The following is a 20,638-nucleotide window of genomic DNA, read 5'->3' as shown; positions in this document are numbered from 1 at the left end:
ACGTTATCTCCATTATTAGAACCAAACGACAGTCGTTACTGTTTCGGAGCTGAAGGACCAGCGTTCTAAAAGTAACAGAAGTAACGGATGTCTTGTTTAATTTATTTATTTTTAATTTATATGCAAAACTATTCATGAGATACTTTGCACTGACCATTCATGGTAGAATGTGGGTGTGTAGAGGGCGGGATATGAGGTGAATCCACCTGCACACAGAAGAGGTTTTACTTTTTATGAGGTTGTTATGCACAACTCCTCTTTGTTTAATTTTAGGTTTAGATAATTTAGGTGGTCGGGGGACAGACACCGTTTGCATAAAACTATGGGTGGGTAACTGCACTAGAAGCTCTGAGAAGCGTGTAGGACTGTGACTCTGAGTCCTGATCTCAACTCTGGGTTGTCAGGGATTTGAATTACTAATAAACTTTGCCAGGTTCCTAGAAATGAGAGCAGCTCCATCCAAAGTGGGATGAATGCCGTCTCTCCTAATAAGACCAGGTTTTCCCCAGAAAGTTTGCCAATTATTAACAAAACCCACATCGTTTGCTGGACACCACCTGGACAGGCAGCGATTAAATGATGACATGCGGCTAAACATGTCATCACTGGTCAGATTTGGGAGGGGTCCAGAGAAAACTACGGAGTCCGACATAGTTTTAGCATACTCACACACCGAGGCAACAATAATTTTAGTGACCTCCGATTGGCGTAACCGGGTGTCACTTCTAGAGAAGGAAATGACTTTTCAGAGTCACAGTCAGTGCAACTGTAACCGTTGTGTTTTCTCACAGTCTGTGTGTGTGTGTGTGTGTGTGTGTGTGTGACTTCCCATAAACGGCTCCAGTTCACAGGAAAACAAGATAAAGAAGTGGCACTGATGATGAATCAGGTCCAACTTCCTGTGTAACGTTTGAGTTCTTAATAACTTAACTTACTGACTAACTTAGTGAAAGTTTTATGAGACGGAGGCTTCCAATAAGCCCTCTGGGGTTTTTTGCCTCTCCCTGCACTGTGTCTTATTTTTTAATTATTGTTTTGTGTTTTAATTGTGCAACAAGATAAACTAAACATGACAAAAATGAACAAAGTAATAGCACTTCATTAATATCTGTAATTTACTGGAGTTTTTATATTTCTGTCAGCTTTAATTTTTACTCCACTACATTTCCCACAAGCATCTTTGTTCCAAACCACAGAACAGATACAAGATACAACATGCCAGACTGGAACTTTCTCATGCTGAGTTTAATCAGCACACATCATCATATCATCATTATACCTGCTGAACATCAGCATATCAGCATTGTCATTGTGATCATGTTAGCATGTTAGCTCAAAGTGCTATTGTGCTTTAATAAGCCGCAGATTGGTGTTGTGTTGATGAAGGTGTAAGGTTGACAAAATGCTTACATGAGTACGAGCATTTTGTCTGAGACTTTCTGTGGTGTTGTGTTGTCTTCTCTTTTGATGGATCTAAGCAGTGTCGGGGAAACTACGTTTAAATGGTAGTTTACCACACTGGCTTCTTCACTATGAGAAGTAGTTAAACTGCCTCCAACAAGTGTTTAGCTTGTCAGAGTAAAAGTATTTTAAAGAAAGTAGTTTAACTACATACAAACTACACAGGAAATGCTTTCAGTCTGAGTCTGGGATCTCATATTGTTACACAGAAGCCCTTTTTAAACAGGAGTTGTGCAAATTTGCAGGAAAGCCCAATCAGTCTTTTTTCAGCATTGGCAGTATAAAAACAAAATCGGGGAGTGCAGCAAAATGCCGCCTACCTACTTTTGTTTATACAGAATGTGCCTTTTTCGGGGCAATGGGGGCGTGAGCAAGTAACAAAACGTGTAGCTCAGCGTGTGACGTAAACAGTGACGTGGGAGGGAAGCCGCGGCTGGTCAGTCCTTCGGCGATTCTCTCGTAAGTCGGCCCGTTCTTCACCGTCCCCGTCATCTGACGGTTAATGGCCTCTTCATTTGTGAGGACAAGGAGGGCGCACAATTCAATTCAATTTTATTCATAAAGCCCAATATCACAAATCACAATTTGCCTCACAGGGCTTTACAGCATACGACATCCCTCTGTCCTTATGACCCTCACAGCTGATCAGGAAAAACTCCCCAAAAAATCCTTTAACGGGGAAAAAAGGGTAGAAACCTCAGGAAGAGCAACTGAGGAGGGATCCCTCTTCCAGGACGGACAGACGTGCAATAGATGTTGTACAGAACAGATCAGCATAATAAATTAACAGTAATCCGTATGACACAATGAGACAGAGAGAGAGACAGAGAGAGAGAGAGAGAGAGTGAGAGAGAAGGAGAGAAGGTGCCCGGTGTATTATAGGGGGTCCTCCGGCAGACTAGGCCTAAGTCAGCCTAACTAGGGGCTGGTACAGGGCAAGCCTGAGCCAGCCCTAACTATAAGCTTTATCAAAGAGGAAAGTCTTAAGTCTAGTCTTAAATGTGGAGACGGTGTCTGCCTCCCGGACCGTAACAGGAAGATGATTCCACAGGAGAGGAGCCTGATAGCTGAAGGCTCTGGCTCCTGATCTACTTTTGGAGACTTTAGGGACCACGAGTAACCCTGCGTTCTCAGAGCGCAGTGTTCTGGTGGGATAATATGGCACTATGAGCTCACTAAGATATGACGGAGCTTGACCATTTAGAGCTTTATAAGTTAACAGTAGGATTTTAAATTCAATTCTGGATTTTACAGGGAGCCAGTGCAGAGAAGCTAAAACAGGAGAAATATGATCTCGTTTCTTAGTTCCTGTTAGTACACGTGCTGCTGCATTCTGAATTAGCTGGAGAGTTTTTAAGGACTTACTAGAGCTACCTGATAATAGAGAGTTACAGTAATCCAGCCTTGAGGTAACAAAAGCATGGACCAATTTTTCTGCATCTTTTCGGGTCACGATAGGCCTAATTTTAAATCCGTTGCTCCGAAGGGCTAGTTTCATATCCACTACCCCTACACGCAAAAAGGAATTGGGGACCCCTCGCGGGAACGCGCAAATGTAGGGGTAGGGCTAAGGGGGGGTATTTGGACGGGTCCAAAGTTTTACATATGTGGAATTGGCCCTAATTTTTCTAACATAATAGAGTCCGTTTATAATGACACATCTAGCTCAGTAGCACTCCCTCAGGGCACCGCCCCTCATTTCACCATGAGGTGTTAAACAAGGATGCAACTTCTTCCCATTCTTCTTTATTTTGGCAGCAGAAATGCAAGCAATTCATATTAAAAAATCTGATGTTGCCAAACTGAATGTTTTTGATAAACAGATAGTTATAAGCCAGCTGGCTTCATAAAAAAAATAGAACAAATCCCCAAAGTCTTTGAATTAATTGATGTGTTTTCTAAAGCATCAGGTTGAACACTTAATCACAATAAATAAAATATCTTGGAATTCATAACCAAAGATGCAAAAACCAGTGAAACCTTAAATTTACAAGACAAAATTTGAATGTAAATCTAAGCTCAAGATGTGGTTCCAAAGGGACCTGACAGTCTTTGGTAAATGGACCTGCATTTGTATAGCACCTTTCTAGTCATCCAACCACTCAAAGTGCTTTTTACACTATGAGTCACATTCACCCATTCACACACATTCATACACTGGTGGCAAAGGCTACCATACAACGTGCCAGGTGGTTTTTAACACAGTAACACACTGATGGAATTTGGGGTTCAGTATCTTGCGCAAGGTCACTTCAGCAGGCAGACTGGAGGAGCCGGGGATTGAACTGATGATCTTTCAATTGGTGGATGAGCCGCTCCACCTCTGAGCCACAGCCGCCCCAGCCAGGACTGGCTATCTTTGGAAGAACATACTTAAGACAAAACTCTATACCAAGCATTTCTTTGAACAAACCTCTGGGGAGACAACACCAAATACAGTTTTTGTTCAGCAGGAAAGATTTTAGCCACTTTAATTTTAACACAGCATTTAAATATGATTTTCAGGTTGAAACACTTCCAACCAAACAGATGTTGTTATGTTGGAAACTCATGTACACACACGATTTTACTCCTCATCAAACCCCAATCTGGAACAACAGATATGTGCAATGGCTACTTACAGCACTGGATGGATGAAAGTATCTGGTCAGTGACCCGTCTAATCAATGACCAGGGATGTTGGCGATCTTATGAGAACTTTAGCTCGAAACACAACACAACTTGAACACGTGATCAATTTGATGAACTTATCAGAGCGATCCCTGAGTCAGTCAGAATGTTAGCCCAAAACATAGAAACACACTCAGGTGTGATAAATCCACCTGCACTCCATTTTAATGGTCTTGATTTTCCGGCTGAGGAAAATTCAAATAAAGTCATACGTAATCACCTGAAGAATAGAAACTCCATTATCCAGCTCTCTTCTTAAATCAGACATTATCAAATATATAATATGTCGTAACTTATATATTTAAGCCCCGAGACAAATGAAGTTTATTCCATAATTATGAATAATGTCTATCCATCCAGTGAGCTGCTGAGAATGAGATTAGGTATTGATCATAAGAACTGTGTCTTCTGTCAAACTGAAACTACTGATCATCTGTTGTTCCACTGCACACACTCTGCAGGACTGGCTGTCAACCTAAACCCACCTCACTAACTCTCACAAGAGAAAATGTTGTGTTAAAGGACACCATGGGCCAGATCTACTAAGATCCCAATTAGCCTGTACTAATTTGCCTGCGCAATCTAGAATTTTTCGGGTTAGGGGGCTGAACCACGGTTTGCATGTGATTTACTAAGAGTGACTGCGTAAATGACAAGAGGTGCAAACGTGTTGGAGACACCCTATTTAAATGAGGGTTTTGCGTGTTTTATGGTTTGCAGCACGGCGAGTTTGGAGAGAAAGCGCAAAGTGAAATTTGACCCTATGGAATTAGAGGTGTTGGTAGATGAGGCCAATAAACACTGAAATGAGCTACAGCAAAGAAACCTGACTGTCTCACAAACGCTATATCACTAGGACCGCCAGGATCACAGTGCCCCTCCAAGCGCCACGACCGTCATATGTAACTTCATTGTTTATGCTTCCCGTGTGCTCAGAAGCACACAAAATGCATTTTTGAGTCATTTACAAGAAGCTATGATAAAATAAAATATTACAGACTATAGAATAGGACTGACAACCTCTCCAATGTCTCGTGACAATTAATTAACACTATTTGTCGGCTTTTTATAATTTTGCTGCTGCGCTGTGTCTCCAGTTGAAAGTGGTGATTTGCTAAATACATTCTACAATAATAAATTAGATTAACTTTTGGTTTATAATATTGTTGGCTATATTACGCATTTTAATAAAAGAATAAAAGAAATAAACACCGAAATAATTAGTGGAAACTATTTTTTTTTTATTGATACTCCTCCTCTCTGACATACTAACACACACACACACACACATTGAAAACGCAATTGAATGAATGAATGAATGAACACTGGAAGCAGTTCAGCCGCAGTCCTGCCGGCTGGTGCGGTCACTGTTGAGATTACATTTGTTTTTTATTATTAACAGAATGTTTTTTTATTGACTGTATGAATGGTTTCGTTTTCAAATAAATATTTGGAAATTAAAATGTATGCTTTGGTGTACTTTTACAGAGTTTTGCAATATGTATAGCCACCTGTTTGTATCAAAATGTATAATTTTCAGCAGTGGTGTGTGTAACTGCGGCCGCGGTCTGAGTTATAAATGCTCAGTTTAGTGTGTTTCATCTTTGTAACTTAAAGGCTTCAGAAAACATTCACGCACATTTTGAGGAAAAGACATCGGAAGAGAAGCTTGTAGGTTTTATCTAAACAGAATTATTTGCATTATAAAAACCCAAACAGTGTGTCAGACCGTCGTGGCGGTTCCAGTGTTAATGATTGTTTCCTCATTCATACCAAAAATGTTCACACGAGGGTGAAAAATGCATTCTCTGCGTCTTCTTTCATCGTTTTGATGTCTTCTTGCAACAATAACCGCAGTGGTGGACTAAGAGTCTCATCCTACTCTCTAATGTGCTATGTGTGAGCTCAGTCCTGCGTGTTCTTTAATGAAGCAATAGGAGAAGATATTCGGTCTCAGTTAATGTAGTTTATTAAGCAGTAAAGGAATAAAATTACAGAGCTCTGGGTCTCAACTTCACGTCCCTGACGAACAACAAAGGTGTGTCAGTTCACGAAGTCTGACCTCCTGTCCTTCCCTGACCCAGTATATTTGAGCGTAACAGAGTGTCATTGTGCACGCAAGGCGTTGTCCTCTTCTCATTGGCAGTTCCACTTCCTCCTTCACCACACCACGCCCCTGCCTCCTGTTAATCTGACTCCTTCCCGCTGGCGGTGGGGGCGTGGTTCCTGTTTTGAAAGACAAGAGAACAACACAACTCCCTACACGTGCTGTACCTTACTATCTGTATATCACTTTCTATTCTTTTTACCATATATGAAACTAATTATCTAAGCATTGCGGTATGTGCTCCTCAGACTTCATGTCTCTTCCTCTCCTGTACTTCTCCACTTCTGCAAAGCAAACACATTCAGATCAGCTGAAATCATCTCAGTATTCTCATTGTTCACACATCTAAAACTTATATAGTGAAACACAACTTATAGTAAAACACATAAAATGATTCTATTCCCAACAGCAGCCATGTGTGCGCAATTACACATACAAACCGTTTGCACCTCCCTTTGACACGTGTTAAATATAGACGCAGTTTCTATGAACAAAACTGCTTTCAGGTTTGATAAATCACTTTCCGTGTGCTAAATTAATATATTTACATGTTTTCCTCCAGTACACACAATTGCGTGTAAACGCCCCATATTGCTGCAAACGTACTAACTGAAAGCAGACGCGCTATTTTGCACCTTTGAAAGACGCAACCCTTAGTGCGCACTTTTAGCACATCAGTTTGTACATTTTTTTGCGCGTGCAATGAGTCTGAACACGTTTTTATACTTGCAAACCTTTAGTAGATCCGGCTCTAAGTGTGATCTGACTGAACAACCTGATACTGGTGCACACACACATCCAAATGGAGGAAGACAAAGGCCCTTTTTCTGTTTTTAAAAAGACTCTTATGGACGATCAGCTCAGTGCTTTGACACTAATGGGAATAAACATGCAAAGTCTCCTCACAGCATATGAAAGATGAAAATATCCGAGGACCCCGAGAGAAAGAGTGCAGAACTATGAATTTGCTTTATTTGTTTTCACTGTCTTTATGTTAAATGTTAAATGTGCATTGTAGGTTGAGACGTGTTCGTTGTGGTTTGTGTGTTGATGTTTTGTGAATGATTCATTTTCAATAAACAATCAATCAAATAAACAGAGGAGCTCCTGCAGCTCCCTCCTCTCTGGCTCTCTGATGTCACAGTGTGGAGCCTCAACACGCCAAGAGGAGGAGCACAAGGCTGCTCAGCTTACAGTGTGCTTAAAGGTTATTATGGGATGTATGCCCAGTGGAACGAAAAAGTGTCAGGAGCTTCTTTCTGATTGGTTGAGAGACGTTATCACACACTGAGACTGATGTTCACTGTTTCACTTCCTGTTCTTTGCCTTTAAAAATGCCTCTCAGCACCTCCTCTCTCCACTGCTCCTCGTCAGACGATCAGAACACATCAGCTGAAGAGAACCCTCTCTCACTTCACACTGTAAGTGACAATAATTATCATATGCTCAGTGTTAATTTTGGCAGCTATTGTCAACTTAGTTTCAGTCATTACATGAATTACATGAAAAGTCATATTTTAGTCATTTCTGTCTTCTTTAGTTTTACTTTTTGGTGAAACATAGTAGTTACTAATACATAACATTCAGTCCTTCCAGAAAAATGCGGTGTTTTTTTGTGATTGTTGCGGGCAAAAATCCTTGATTTTGCGGCACATTTTCTTAAAAAATGCAATGGAATATATGGGATATTTATGCAATTTTATGTGATGAAATTGCAGGAACTTGCAAAAACTGCGGTTTGATGAAAAAGAGAAAAAAAAGTGATTCCCCCAACACCCTGTTGTCACTAGGCTACTACTTTAATGTAAAGAGTCATTTCTAATTACTTCCTATGATAAGCACGCATATTACATCACAGAAAGTGCAGGGAATATTTAAGTTGTTTGCAAATCACAAAAAACACCACATTTTTCTGGAAGGACTGCTTAATAAACACATGGCTCAAACCTACAAAACACTGCGCTCTCAGTCTCCCCGTCTTGTCTCGTTATCAGAGGTGACGGGAGCGCAGCTACTCGGAGACCGAATCCCTCATTCATGCCTAAAATCATAACCAGCTCTTTTAGATTGAGAGTTATTTCACTGGAAGGTTTCTTCCCTCCTCCCCACAGGAGTGAGAGAGAAGAAACATCACACCAACTCTGCCCAGTGCGCGCTCTGTCTCATCACAGCGAGCCTCTGACAGACACAACAGCTGTTTGTAAATTACAGAGAGCATTCACAGGGAAAACCACTCTTGCAACGAAAATGTGGGGATTATGAAATCATGCAAGCCCCTCTGTTTTGCACATTTTGTGCGGAAATCGGCGATTTATGCGGCAAAAGTGCAGCGTTTTTTAAAAAATGCGGCCCCCGCATGAATATGCGGACTTTGGCTGATTTTGTGTTGAATTATGCGATCGCATAATTGCATTTTTCTGGAGGGACTGTGTATTAGTGGTTAATAAGGTCTGTATTAAGTATCATCACACATGTATTTGCTCAATTTCTTACTCTTACTGAACTAATGATTTATTCTTTGTAAATCACAACTAGTTGGTCATGGTATTAAGTTACTGGGTCTAATCCCGAGGCTACACCGAGTGCGGACACGTAATTCAATTGTTTATAGTAGAGTGTTATTCTGGCAGCAAATGCTCCGCGTCAGCAAGGCTGAAATCATGCACCCGGTGTAGCCTCTGGGTTAGTAGAGAGCTTCTACATTCCTTAGAGACAAGACAATGTATTACGAGGCAGTTCTAAACTAGATATCAGTAACTTCAGATCAAGACCCACTAATTGCTTATTAAGGATTTACCAAGAAATAATAAATAAATTCAATTTTCAGTAAGATAAGAAATTGTTGAATACATATACACATTTGTAATGATGCTAAATAAACACATTAATGATCAGTAATACATGCACATATTATTTGTGTATTATTGGCGAACATGTCTCACCCCAACTAGTGTTACAAGAACTTTTAGTTGTTATATATGTCCTTTATATATGTTCCTTCATTTCATTTAGGCTAATACTGGCATAAGGAATTGATATTAAAGTCACATGTTTTAATTATCAAGTGTTGAAGCCATTTGGATGATGTAAATATTCTATCAGATGCAGCTCGATACACCAAACTTGCTTGAGAAAAGCCACATACATGTCTAATACAATAAAGTGTGTTTTTTTTGTCCAGTAATTTATCACGAGCAATTTAGTCCAAAAAATGGATCAATGAAAACAAAACATAACGTCCAGTTTAGTTTTTAGTCACTAAGATCTATATCAAACTTATTTTCACACACGGAAGTAAATAGTGATCAACTTCCGTTTTTTTGTGCGTGACTTCCGGTCAGCCACTTTCCTTCATGCTTTCCCTTACCGGAGCTAACGGTGCAAGCTAATTTTTTTTTCAGTTTTCAATTGTTTATGTTAGTCAATCAGTTAGTTAGTTAGTTAGTTAGTTAGTCTGTGTATTTTGTATAACGTTAGATAACTGTGCCCACGTTTCCGTTATAACGGAAATTTATTCCCTCTAAACGTGAATAAATCGCACGTCAGTCATAAACTATGAACCAAAAAAGCACAATCTATCCCGAGTGAGACAAACTGCTTGATCCCCGTCTCCAGTGTACCAGCAGAGAACCTGCAGAACCGAATCAGTGAAAAAACACAGCGGGCTACACAGCCTCTCTACCTGAGCAGCTGAAGCTGCGGCTCACACCCTCGACACACAGACACACAGACGGTGCTTCTGCATGCCAGCCACACGTGTGCGCAACTGTGAGAAATAAATATGTGAGGTGTACGCTGCTTTTCTATCTTTTTTCCCTTTTCTTTCTTTCTGTCAGCGACATACACTCCTAACACAGGACGGGTTGTTTTAATTGACTGAGTTGATCATTAAGCCATAGTGATGCACGGATCGGCTCTGATAGCACCTGAATCAGCATGTACGCATCAACCATCCAGCCGTTACAACATGATTGAGCTAGCAAAGCAGTTTTGTGTTGCTATGTGTGGTATTTATTCAGTTTTGGGAAATCACAATGTCTAGAAAGCATCAGTGGCTGCAGCTGACAGGGACAGCTAACGTTAACACTAGCAGCAAAGCTAACATCAGGACGTCATCTGTTAAAAGCCTCCCGTTGTCGGATACGACATGAAACTACTCCAGTTAGCTCAATCATGTTGTAACTAAGACATCCACTGGAGAAAATATTTTTTTCATGGACCGTTTATTGAGTTATTACAGACACCGCTAACGGCTGACGGCTAACAGCTAACGGTTAGCCTAGCTAATCTACGATAACCATGTTATTAATTACACACAGAGAAAATACTAATGTTTGTTCAATCATTGTGTTTATAGACTTTACAAACATCAGATTAGTCTAAACGGTGATATAGTGACGTGAAAAATGTGCTATATGTATATATATATATATATACAGCTAAACTCAGCAAGGTAAACAACAAGGCGATTCCCATTTACACAGTGGAAAGAGTGCTGGACCAGAAGTGTCGCACAAAAAAACGGAAGCTGGCTGCGTTCTGTTTTGCCTCCGTGTTTCCGTGAAAAATAAGGTGGATATCAAACTTATTTTCAGCTCATTATCATCATGGGAAAAAGTGTAGACGAATACTTTTCGTTAAAATTTTAGACGACGGCCCTGGCCGTGGCACAACTGGCTGGGGCACCTGCACCATACACCGGCGACCTGGGTTCGGGTTCGAGTCCCGCCCTGTGGTCCTTTCTGGATCCCACCCCATCTCTCCATCTCACTCGCTTCCTGTCATTTTATACTGTCCTATCTGATTAAAGGCATAAAAAGCCCCAAAAAATATACTAAAAAAAAATTAGACAACAAAATGAATACTGGCTGCTACTAATACCAGATCATATTTATTTTCCTGTGAAAAAACTGCTGTCGTATCTTATGTAGCTTTGACTGCATTCATCCAGTGCATGGTAGGTGGATAGAACCAAATGAGCAGAAACAGTCTCTCCGAGATAATTCCATGGCAAATTACTTAGCGCTTTTCTCTTAGATATGAGCAGACATGATACAACAGTTCAGTAATGGCAAAAAACCCTTTGGGTCATTTGTAGTAATATAAAGTAAAAGCAAAGTGACAATCAGGCTGTTGGGTCAACAGATCATAGTGCAGGCAAAGGACATTTAGGCTACATCACAAGCTTCAGGAAATGAAGGTGTATCATGAAAGACTCCACCATGGCACCATTTCTGCCTTCACAGCCCAGGGCTCGATTCAGAGACACACATAGTCACACAAGAGCAGTCATCTCCTCAAGACTGCAGGAAACATGACTATCTTGAGTCTATCTTTGTTCATCTTCTTGTTATTTCTAACTATGGACAGATCTAAAGGCAACCTTAGAAAAGACAGAGAAGGATGTCGTTTTTGCATTTTTTAGTCGTGAAGAAAACATTTAGCCTGTAAAACCACACATTCCAAGGATTTATTAATTTATTTATTTTTATTAATTTAAATAATGGCGTCAAGCCAAACTTTGCTATCCTCTTCCCCTGAGTCTAATGGAGAAAGGACAGCACTGGAGCTAGCACTATAGCTGTCCTACTTCCATATCCAGCAGCATCTTAAGGTCTAGGTACAGTCGGGCGGTGGTGAGCAGCTAGCGGCGAGTGCTTGCCGCCTGTTGACAAAAATTGTGTTGTGTGGCCACGAACCTCCCAAAAATTGAGACCGCGCAGCAAGGCGCACATTGAGCTCCACAGGGATCTTGTTGCGGTACCTTGCGGTAATATGCCAGGGAACACGTCGTGCACTAGCAACTTTTTTTTCACCTTTACCGCGTTACTATTGACTACACCTGAGCCTTTAGTGTTTGGTTTTCTTTTCTTTTCTCTAAACTGCTGTTACCACTTCACTTGAAGTTTCTTGTCAGCTCCGACTAGTGAAGAAAATGAGCAAACTTCCACACATCATCAGAACAGTATGTACTTGCATGCTGATAATTATCATGTGGTGAGGCAGGCAGCTACCAGTGTTAACTTTGGCAGCTATTTTCAATTTAGTTTTAGTCATTACATGAATTTAGTTGTAAGTCTAAGTCATATTTTAGAAATTTCTGTCTTCCCAAAGCCAGTTGGCTTGGAATCTATTGGATTAGAACACCAACTTCGTTCAGGAGGTTCTCATTGGCTGTGATCCAAGACATTTCCCACCAAATTAAATTCATTTGTTGCCTGCAACTTCATGTCATGATATCGGTACCTCATTGATGGGCTAACCACAAGTATAATATCGACGAGTTCTGGTGTGTCCATCCTCCTGATCTTGATGGACAGATCCCCCCTGGCTTGTATTAGTAATATAAATTGTATTTTGCATTTGTTTGTATTTTGTCAAAGCACTTGCATGACATCTTCTTTATCTGCTTCGTTGAACAGCACACACCATGGAAATTGCTAAGGCCACTCAGTGTCTCACCACTGCAGCAGATATGCGAGAGACCACCAAGATGCTGATGCAGCCTAATGCAAACTGGGAAGAGTACCTGACTCCTGCCCCCCTCTCCATCGCCATCATGGGGGAGCTCGTCTTCATCTCCTCATCTGATGACTTCTCCATCAACAAGAACCCCCCAGAGAAGGGCTACAAGTACATACAATACCCAGACTCGTTCAGGGCCTGCCTCATGCAAATCTGTAACTCAGGCTGGCATGCATTCAATGAGGCCCACAAGAATATGGATCAGATCCGCCTTCACACAGCCACAGTTCCTGATTACATGAAGGCAGCAGTCAAGCTCCTTTTCAATGCACCTGATGAAGTTATTGACAAGCTCCTGCCAAATCAGCTGGAAAACATTCGCACCATTGCAGATGAATGTGTGACACTGTCAGGCAGTGTTGAAAAGAAGTACACAGATGTCATCAACTTAATCCAGGAACTGTTGGCGGCCTGTGTCAATGCTGAACGCTTTCATGGAGAAGAGCTGGAGAAGGTGAAGATGAAGATTAAGGAAAATGAAATACGGGAGAAGACCGCCACTGAGCTTAAAGAACGGTCCAAGAAAGCAATGGAGGCCATGGAAAAGGAAATAAATGAAGCACAAGATAGCTACAAGAAAGCAATGGACTCTCTTCCCTCCGGATGGGAAATGATTGGAATGGATGTGGTTGAAGGACTTTCAAAGGCAGTGACAGGATTGGTTAATGGAGTCGTTAACCTGGTAAGTTCTCCAATAAAAACAATCAGCGATTCAGCAGAAACACTCATAGACAAATTCCAAGGAAAGGAATCGCAAAATGAAAACGTAGATGTGCTCTCAGTCGGCTGTAAGTCTGCAGAGATTCTTTCCATTGTAGGAACTCTTACACAGTATTTGAAGGAAGGGAAAATAGCCTGGCAGGACCTGTATGATCAGAAAGCACAATCCACAAAGACAAACTGGTCTCAAGCTCAATTCAAAAGAATCTCTGGGGCCTTAAAGAAGATGAAAGGGAGCAAACTTCAGAATGATGCTCTGAACCTTTGTGAGCTGGGTATTAACATCTGTGAAGAACTGGCCACATATAAACCTGGTGAAAATTGGGGTGACAAGAAAGAAACAGAGCTCATCAAGAAACTGAAGAAACTGGATGAAGAATCCCGCATCTTTGACACCAAAAGCAAAAAAGTACTGGGCTCTCCAGCTCTTTCTCCTACATCACCAATGATGAGCAAAGCACAGAGCAGCACAGGAGATCAGTCTGCCAGTCAGAGAGCAGCAGATAACGCTCGTTTCAAAATTGAGCAGAGCCGAGAACAACTCAAGGTAACACGGGAGGCCTATGAGAAGTCTGTGGAGAGAATGGAGCGGAATCAGAAGGAGCTGACTGAGATCTTGGTTGAAATGCAGAGCTGTAAGCTCAAGGAGATTGACTTTGAAACCACCATCAAGATGCTGGTCAAGGGTCTCGATGCCATGGGCAGAGTCAAAGAGCAGTGGGAGAAGATGGTGCGCTTCTTCCAGATGATCTCTAACATCATCAAATGCAGCCTCAGCAAGACACTGAAAGATTTCGTCTCAACAGCTGATGATACAAAGAAACTCAGTTACAACAATAAACTATTTGTCAAAGACATGCTGTACAACCAGGCCTTCCAAGCCTCCAATGTTGCCAGTCTGGTCCACATGATCTCAGGGACCTACACTGAAGTGTCCAACAAGTACCTGATGGACAGAGTGAGCAGCCTGGGCAAGCTCATGGCCATGGATAAGGAGAAGCCAGAATTCCTTCAAGAGCGTTTGAAGCTGCAACAGTCCTGCACAGCAGCTCAGGAGGGCATCCTTATGCTGGTCCTCAAGAACAAGAAGGAGTTTGAGAGGAAGACAGATGACAGGATGGCAGAAATAGAGAATGGTCTGAAAGCAATTCTGCCAGCTGCCCCACCCCAGGAGACTGAGAGGATCAAAGAAATAGTTCAAGCTGGGTTTGGTGGAGGAGAAGAGGATTACTACTAGAACAAAGTTTCTACCAGTTATGAAACTGTCACCTAATTCTGATCGTCACCATTTTTTTCATTACTTTTATTGATCAATCAAACAAATCTTCAATGATTTTTTATTTTTTTTTAGTTATCTTGTCCTGATATTTGACTCAAGTTTAGAGGGGAAACTAGTGATTACTGTGTGCTTGTGGTATTCTGCAACTCTGTGCTTCACTGGAAATCTGATTGGTCTGTCTTTTTCCATTATTGATCATTGATCAATCATCCTTACAGATTTTGATTCTTTTATCATAACTGGTGAGTTTAATGTGTACTCAGTGTTAATGTGTACTCAGTGTTTTTAAAAAATAGCGTGAGACCTGGCTCAAACACAATGGTGGGAAAGTTTGGGGCATTCCAGCCCAGGCTGATATGGGCTTGGCCTTGGACACCAGTATGACTCATACCCAGGTGACTCTAAAAGAATACACCATTAAGATCGGACTCAACCAAAGGCAAAAACATGCCACCATTGTGTTCAGGCTCAAGTGGGCAGGATTAAGGGAAAAAGGTGGAGATTCAGCAGAATCTTCACCAGCATAAAAGGGAGCGCAAAGAGAGTGAAACTTAAGTCTTGTTCCAGAGCTTGACTCATGAGTTGTGTGTGTTGTTGCTTGTGAACACATTAAACACGGTTGCACCTGATTCCACGTGTCTCCAGTGATTTCCTCAGCACCAGCCATCTGATTCTAAGATACTTATTTGAGTAGAAGGCGAGTCCAACCTAAAGAGTTGAAGGCAAGGTCGGGAGCCCCCAGGCCCAGCTGCAGACACCGATTTCTGCTTCATCAAGAGCTCACTGCTTTGTTTGACATGTTTGATATGGTACAACATGTTAGCAACTCCACTCATATCAAAGGTCACACTCTGGATCTAGTTATCAGTGAGGGTCTCTGTATTTCTTCAGTTAATGTTAGATGTGAATGTTATAGACTTAGCACTATCTGATCATTTTTGTGTATTCTTTGATGGCCTGGTCTCTCCAATTAGCCAAACTCAATCTAAAACTGTCCCTAAGAGGTATATTAATGAGAATACCTGCAGTCTTTTTACGGAAGCCATGTCTATTACACCATGCATAACAACTCAGGGCGTGGAGGACCATCTAAGTCTGTTTAACTCCAATATTCTCAGGGTATTTGACTCTGTAGCACCTACCAAGCTTAAAAAAAGCCCCAGTAAATGTAAAGCACCATGGAGGTATACCACAGCTGTAGCGACTCAGAAGAGAGAATGTAGGAAAGCTGAGCGTAAATGGGGAAAAAACAAGCTTCAGGTTGACAATGATATTTTCAAAGACAAACTCCAAGCTTATAACTATGAGTTAAGAAAAGCTAGACAATCTAATTTCTCTAACATCATTAACAAGAACATTAAAAACTCCTGTGCACTGTTTGCCACTGTTGATAAGTTAACAAATCCCCCAGTACATCTACCTCAAGACTTTATGTCACCTGATAAATGCAATGAGTTTGCTTCCTTCTTCCATAGCAAGACTGAAAATATTAGAAAAAGCATTAGCTCCACCCTGTTATGTAATGTCTTGGTTAAATCATCAAATACAAATAGCCTCTTTATCTGAATTTACTGCCACTGATAGCAAAACTCTTGAAAAAAACTGTGATGCAGCTCAGCTCATCTACTTGCTGTCCTGACACCTTCCCCACAAGCATCTTTAAAAGCATCTTTGGTTGTGTGGCATTTGAGCTTCTAAAGATTGTGAGTGGCTCTCTTCTTTCAGGCATTTTCCAGCCTCTCTTAAGACTGCAGTTATCAAACCCCTCCTAAAGAAAGAAACCTTGATCCCTCTGTGCTCAACAACTACAGGCCAATCTCAAACCTCCCCTTTATAGGCAAAGTTATTGAGAAAGTTGTATTCAACCAAGTCAGTAACTATTTAAATACAAATAGCATCTATGACCAACTCCAACTCAACTGAGACTGCACTTGTAAAGGTGTTAAATGACATCTGCCTGAATACAGACTCAGGTAAAACAACTGTCCTGGGGCCTGTTTCACAAAACCAGGATAAGGGATTAAGCCAGGATATCTTGGTTATCCTGGATCAACTTATCCTTGATCCAGTTTCACAAAAGCAGGATAGGGGGAAGTGGGATATGTTTTGACATAAGTTACCATGGAGATTTATTCTGTGGAGCTAGCCTGCTCCAGACCAGGCTAAGTTCCAGGATTTATTTAATCTCATCCCTTATCTCAGTCAGCAGCTACCACAAATGGAAACTAATATTTATTCCACTTCACACTACACATTCTTATCACATTCAACGAGACCCACTGTCATTATTTAAACATTTGTGATCATTAATTGCAGTCATTTTAGATAAATGATTTTAGTAGAAAATTTAGTTAGACTATCTCTCTCATATATATATATATATATATATATATATATATATACACTGTAAATAAATGATTAAAAAAATACACACCATACAGTAACATGATGACATGATGTTCCTTTATTGAATAGGATAAATCAAAGCAAGTAATCCATCAGTTCCTTTCAAAAGTGACGTCACACAGTGCTCTACAAGATAGAAAGCACTGAATCAAAGCATATTATTCATCACAAGAATAAATACACATTCTCAAAGGTCTGTATATAAAACACCCTGCATGTCTGCACACTGGAATAAATGCAGGACAAATCCATACTTAACAAATGAACAAATGTCAGGCCTGTATACGCACAGTACACAGCACAATAAGCCAAATTAATATAAAATAACACAAATTCCTCTGCTATTGCAGGCCATATTCAACTTAAATGTGCAGAATGCATTTTAACTGAAATAATTCAAAACGTATTGGTCCCTGATCAGCCGACCACTGTCGTCACCCGGGAAGATGGCCGGATTGTCCCAGTCCACATCTGATGGCACTCTGGGGGCCCTCTCCTTCCTCAGGCAGGCCACATTGTGGAGGACAGCACAGGCCACAGTAATATCGCATGCTCTGTCTCAGATGGTGCAGACACTGGAAGCGTGCCTTCAGGAGGCCAAAGGTCATCTCGATCCGAGCCCTTGTCCTGGCATTGGCATCGTTATATGCCCGCTGTGCTTCCTGAGGGTCTGCGTAGGGTGTGAGGCAAAAAGGCTCGCAGGCATAGCCTCTGTCCCCCAGCAGCACACCAGAGAATTCACCTGTGAATACAAAATGTCATCATCACAGCCTTATCAATAGAGGGACATTCTTGACATAGCCTTGATTTTAAAAGTGGTTATTAATTGAGGTCATGTGGCTCACCTTGTGACAGGCGCCAATAGACTGCAGAGGACCGAAAGATTCGTGAGTCATGGACTGAGCCAGGCCACTTTGCCACAACATTGCTGATCAGGTAGTCAGCATTGCAGACCATCTGAAATTATAAGATGTAGACTATTAAACCATTCAATGCACATCACAAGCAATGTACAATGTTCATTAATGTCATAAAGTCATGTTCACCTGAACATTAATGCTGTGAAAGGATTTCCTGTTCACAAAATCTCCCTTATGGGCACCTGAGGGGGATTTTATTCTGATATGGGTGCAGTCAAGTGCACCAATGACATTGGGGAAACCTGCAACACAAAGTAATAAGTATCCTACTATGACTTAACACTTGTCCTGTAATTTGTACTTACAGTACTCTTACCTGCAATCCTATAAAAATCCTCTTTGATGTCACTGAGTCTTCTGTGTCCAGGGAAGGAGATGAAGACACCTGATAGTGATTTGAGGGCTAGACAGACACTACGCACCACACGGCAAATTGTGGCCTTGGCCAGGTTTTCAGCATCCCCCACTGAGTACAGGAAGCCCCCACTTGCAAAGAAGCGCAAGGCCACACACACCATTTGCTCAACACTCAGCGCATGGCTCCGTGCTGTGTGGTGTTGGATCCTGGGACCCAGCAGTCTGCACAGATATCGGATGCCATCTGCAGAAAACCTATATCTTTCGTGTAGGTGGTCATCAGGGAAGGCCAATGGGTTCGCCCTGTCCCTGAAGACCGTCTCCCGCCTGAAGGCTCTCCTGAGCACAAGAGCTTCTCCATCCACAACCTCTTGCAGGAATGGACACGCCATTGTTTGAGCAGGAAGGAACACACCATTTTGGGCCTTCATATAGGCTATTGGATCGCTAGATTTAATGAGGAACACCTTTGCACTCTCACAAGCTACAAATGGTTATCTAATTATCAGGATACCTATTGCCTTAAAGAATAGATAATTGATTAAAATGCTCCCTGTTTGACCTTCACACTGCTCAACTTCTGCCATAAAGTGTTTTGATATCTGGGAAATAGCATTTCAGGTACATTATGTGCATTTCTTTTTGTCTTAATACAGCCAGTCTTTGGTGTGTGACTTCTAACCAATCAAAGCACTTGGGGCTACCATAGAGATGACACTAGGCATTATGTCAGACTGTGGAATACAATCTGCAATCCCACCTAACTGTGCACAAATTAAACAAGCAAACACCACAGAAGGTCTTTTGATCTTTTATTTAAGATTCTTCTTCTTGAAGCTGGGTGAGGAAAGGAGAATAATAATTAATAGATTGTCTGTGTTACAGTCAGCATACAGTGTACACTGAAGGTGAAACTCACCTCCCGCTCAAGTTTTTTTATTTCAAGGTTCAGTTTCCTCAGTTTCCTCCTTTTAATTTCGGACTCCACGGAGAGGTCTGCCATCTGTCTTCTTTTGTATTCAATGTCCATATCGGCCAGTTGTATTTGCCGTTTCAGATGTGTGGCATACAGCTGTCTGATAGCTTGTGAGTTCTGTAAACACATAATAATCAGCACAGCAGGAATTTTGCATGATGGGAATGTACTTCCATAAATACTCACTATGTTGCAAGGCTGGCTTTCATCCTGTAGAGCATCTGGGTCCTGTTACAGAAATGACATTTTGTGTGGGCTCCAGATGATGATGACTTCTCACCATTGTAGACTGAATGAGTACTTTCATTTGACATGATACCTCAAACCTTCTTGAATCAAGAGACACAGTCTCCTCATCGACTTCATCTGCTGCTCCTGCTGCTCCACTGGTGCCTTCACCCTATCACATTTAAAAGGGATTCATATTAAAGCAAGCAGATGAGACATGCCAGGCTACACAGTATGACTTTGATGGAGGACTCACTGGATCATCATCCTCTGGTATTGGTGACGCCACTGTTGGAGGCTCCAACAGTGAGATGGTGTTTCCAGATACTGCAAGGTAAAACAGAGTCAGATAGTCCAAATGGATTCAATATGAATGGTTGGTTATGTCCCATGTAAAGATGGAAGAATGTACCTTTAATGAAGAGGGAGGCATCTTCCTGGGAGGGATTTATATTTGAGTCTGTCCCCCCAGGGATCCCCTCTAACACAGGCCTGCCTCTGTTAAGTTCCAGGGCTCTGTCCTCTGCAGGGGTGAGGTCAGCTGGTGGTCACCCACCACCCGTGCCTTGCTTGTGGGTTTTTTTTTAACAGCTATAAGTACAGACAATATGTGAGTAGGCACCCTCTGGGTACAATGTACGCACGTGCATAGTATTTGTCAGGTCACTTACCATTCTGCAGGATGTTCTTATATTTGATCTTGACTTGTTGCCAAGTTCGTTTGGGCCCAGTCATGTTTAATCTAAGAATAATAAATTAATTAAGACAAAATAAATAACACACACACACACACATAGATAGTGAATGAAATAACTGAGGAGCAAATATGTAGTTGCATTTACATAATTTCACATCTACAGTCCATTTCACTCGCAGTTTCATAATCAGAGTATAACTACGTTTTTGGGAATGTTAATTAACTATTTGGATTGTAATTGTGATGGATTCAGCAGGGTAGTGAGTGTGTGTTTGTGCAATACATACGCATT

The 20,638-nt window shown here is 41.4% G+C and overlaps 1 protein-coding gene across 1 annotated transcript; it reads left to right on the top strand.

Annotated features, from left to right (window-relative positions):
- The first annotated feature begins 7,534 nt into the window (after positions 1-7,534).
- LOC144464790 (uncharacterized) lies at positions 7,535-15,391 on the top strand. The gene is made up of 2 exons (XM_078172700.1): positions 7,535-7,659; positions 12,661-15,391. The coding sequence occupies exon 2, from the start codon at positions 12,669-12,671 to the stop codon at positions 14,718-14,720; it is 2,052 nt and encodes a 683-aa protein (XP_078028826.1). The 5' UTR covers positions 7,535-7,659; positions 12,661-12,668; the 3' UTR covers positions 14,721-15,391.
- The last annotated feature ends 5,247 nt before the right edge of the window (positions 15,392-20,638 follow it).

The sequence above is a fragment of the Epinephelus lanceolatus genome, chromosome 11 (genome assembly GCF_041903045.1).
Source record: "Epinephelus lanceolatus isolate andai-2023 chromosome 11, ASM4190304v1, whole genome shotgun sequence".
NCBI classification, from domain to species: domain Eukaryota; kingdom Metazoa; phylum Chordata; class Actinopteri; order Perciformes; family Serranidae; genus Epinephelus; species Epinephelus lanceolatus.
This window is presented reverse-complemented; position numbering and strand designations above follow the sequence as displayed.

Coding starts and splice junctions, on each gene's coding strand:
- LOC144464790 (XM_078172700.1), top strand. CDS start 12,669: ATGGAAATTGCTAAGGCCACTCAGTGTCTCACCACTGCAGCAGATATG.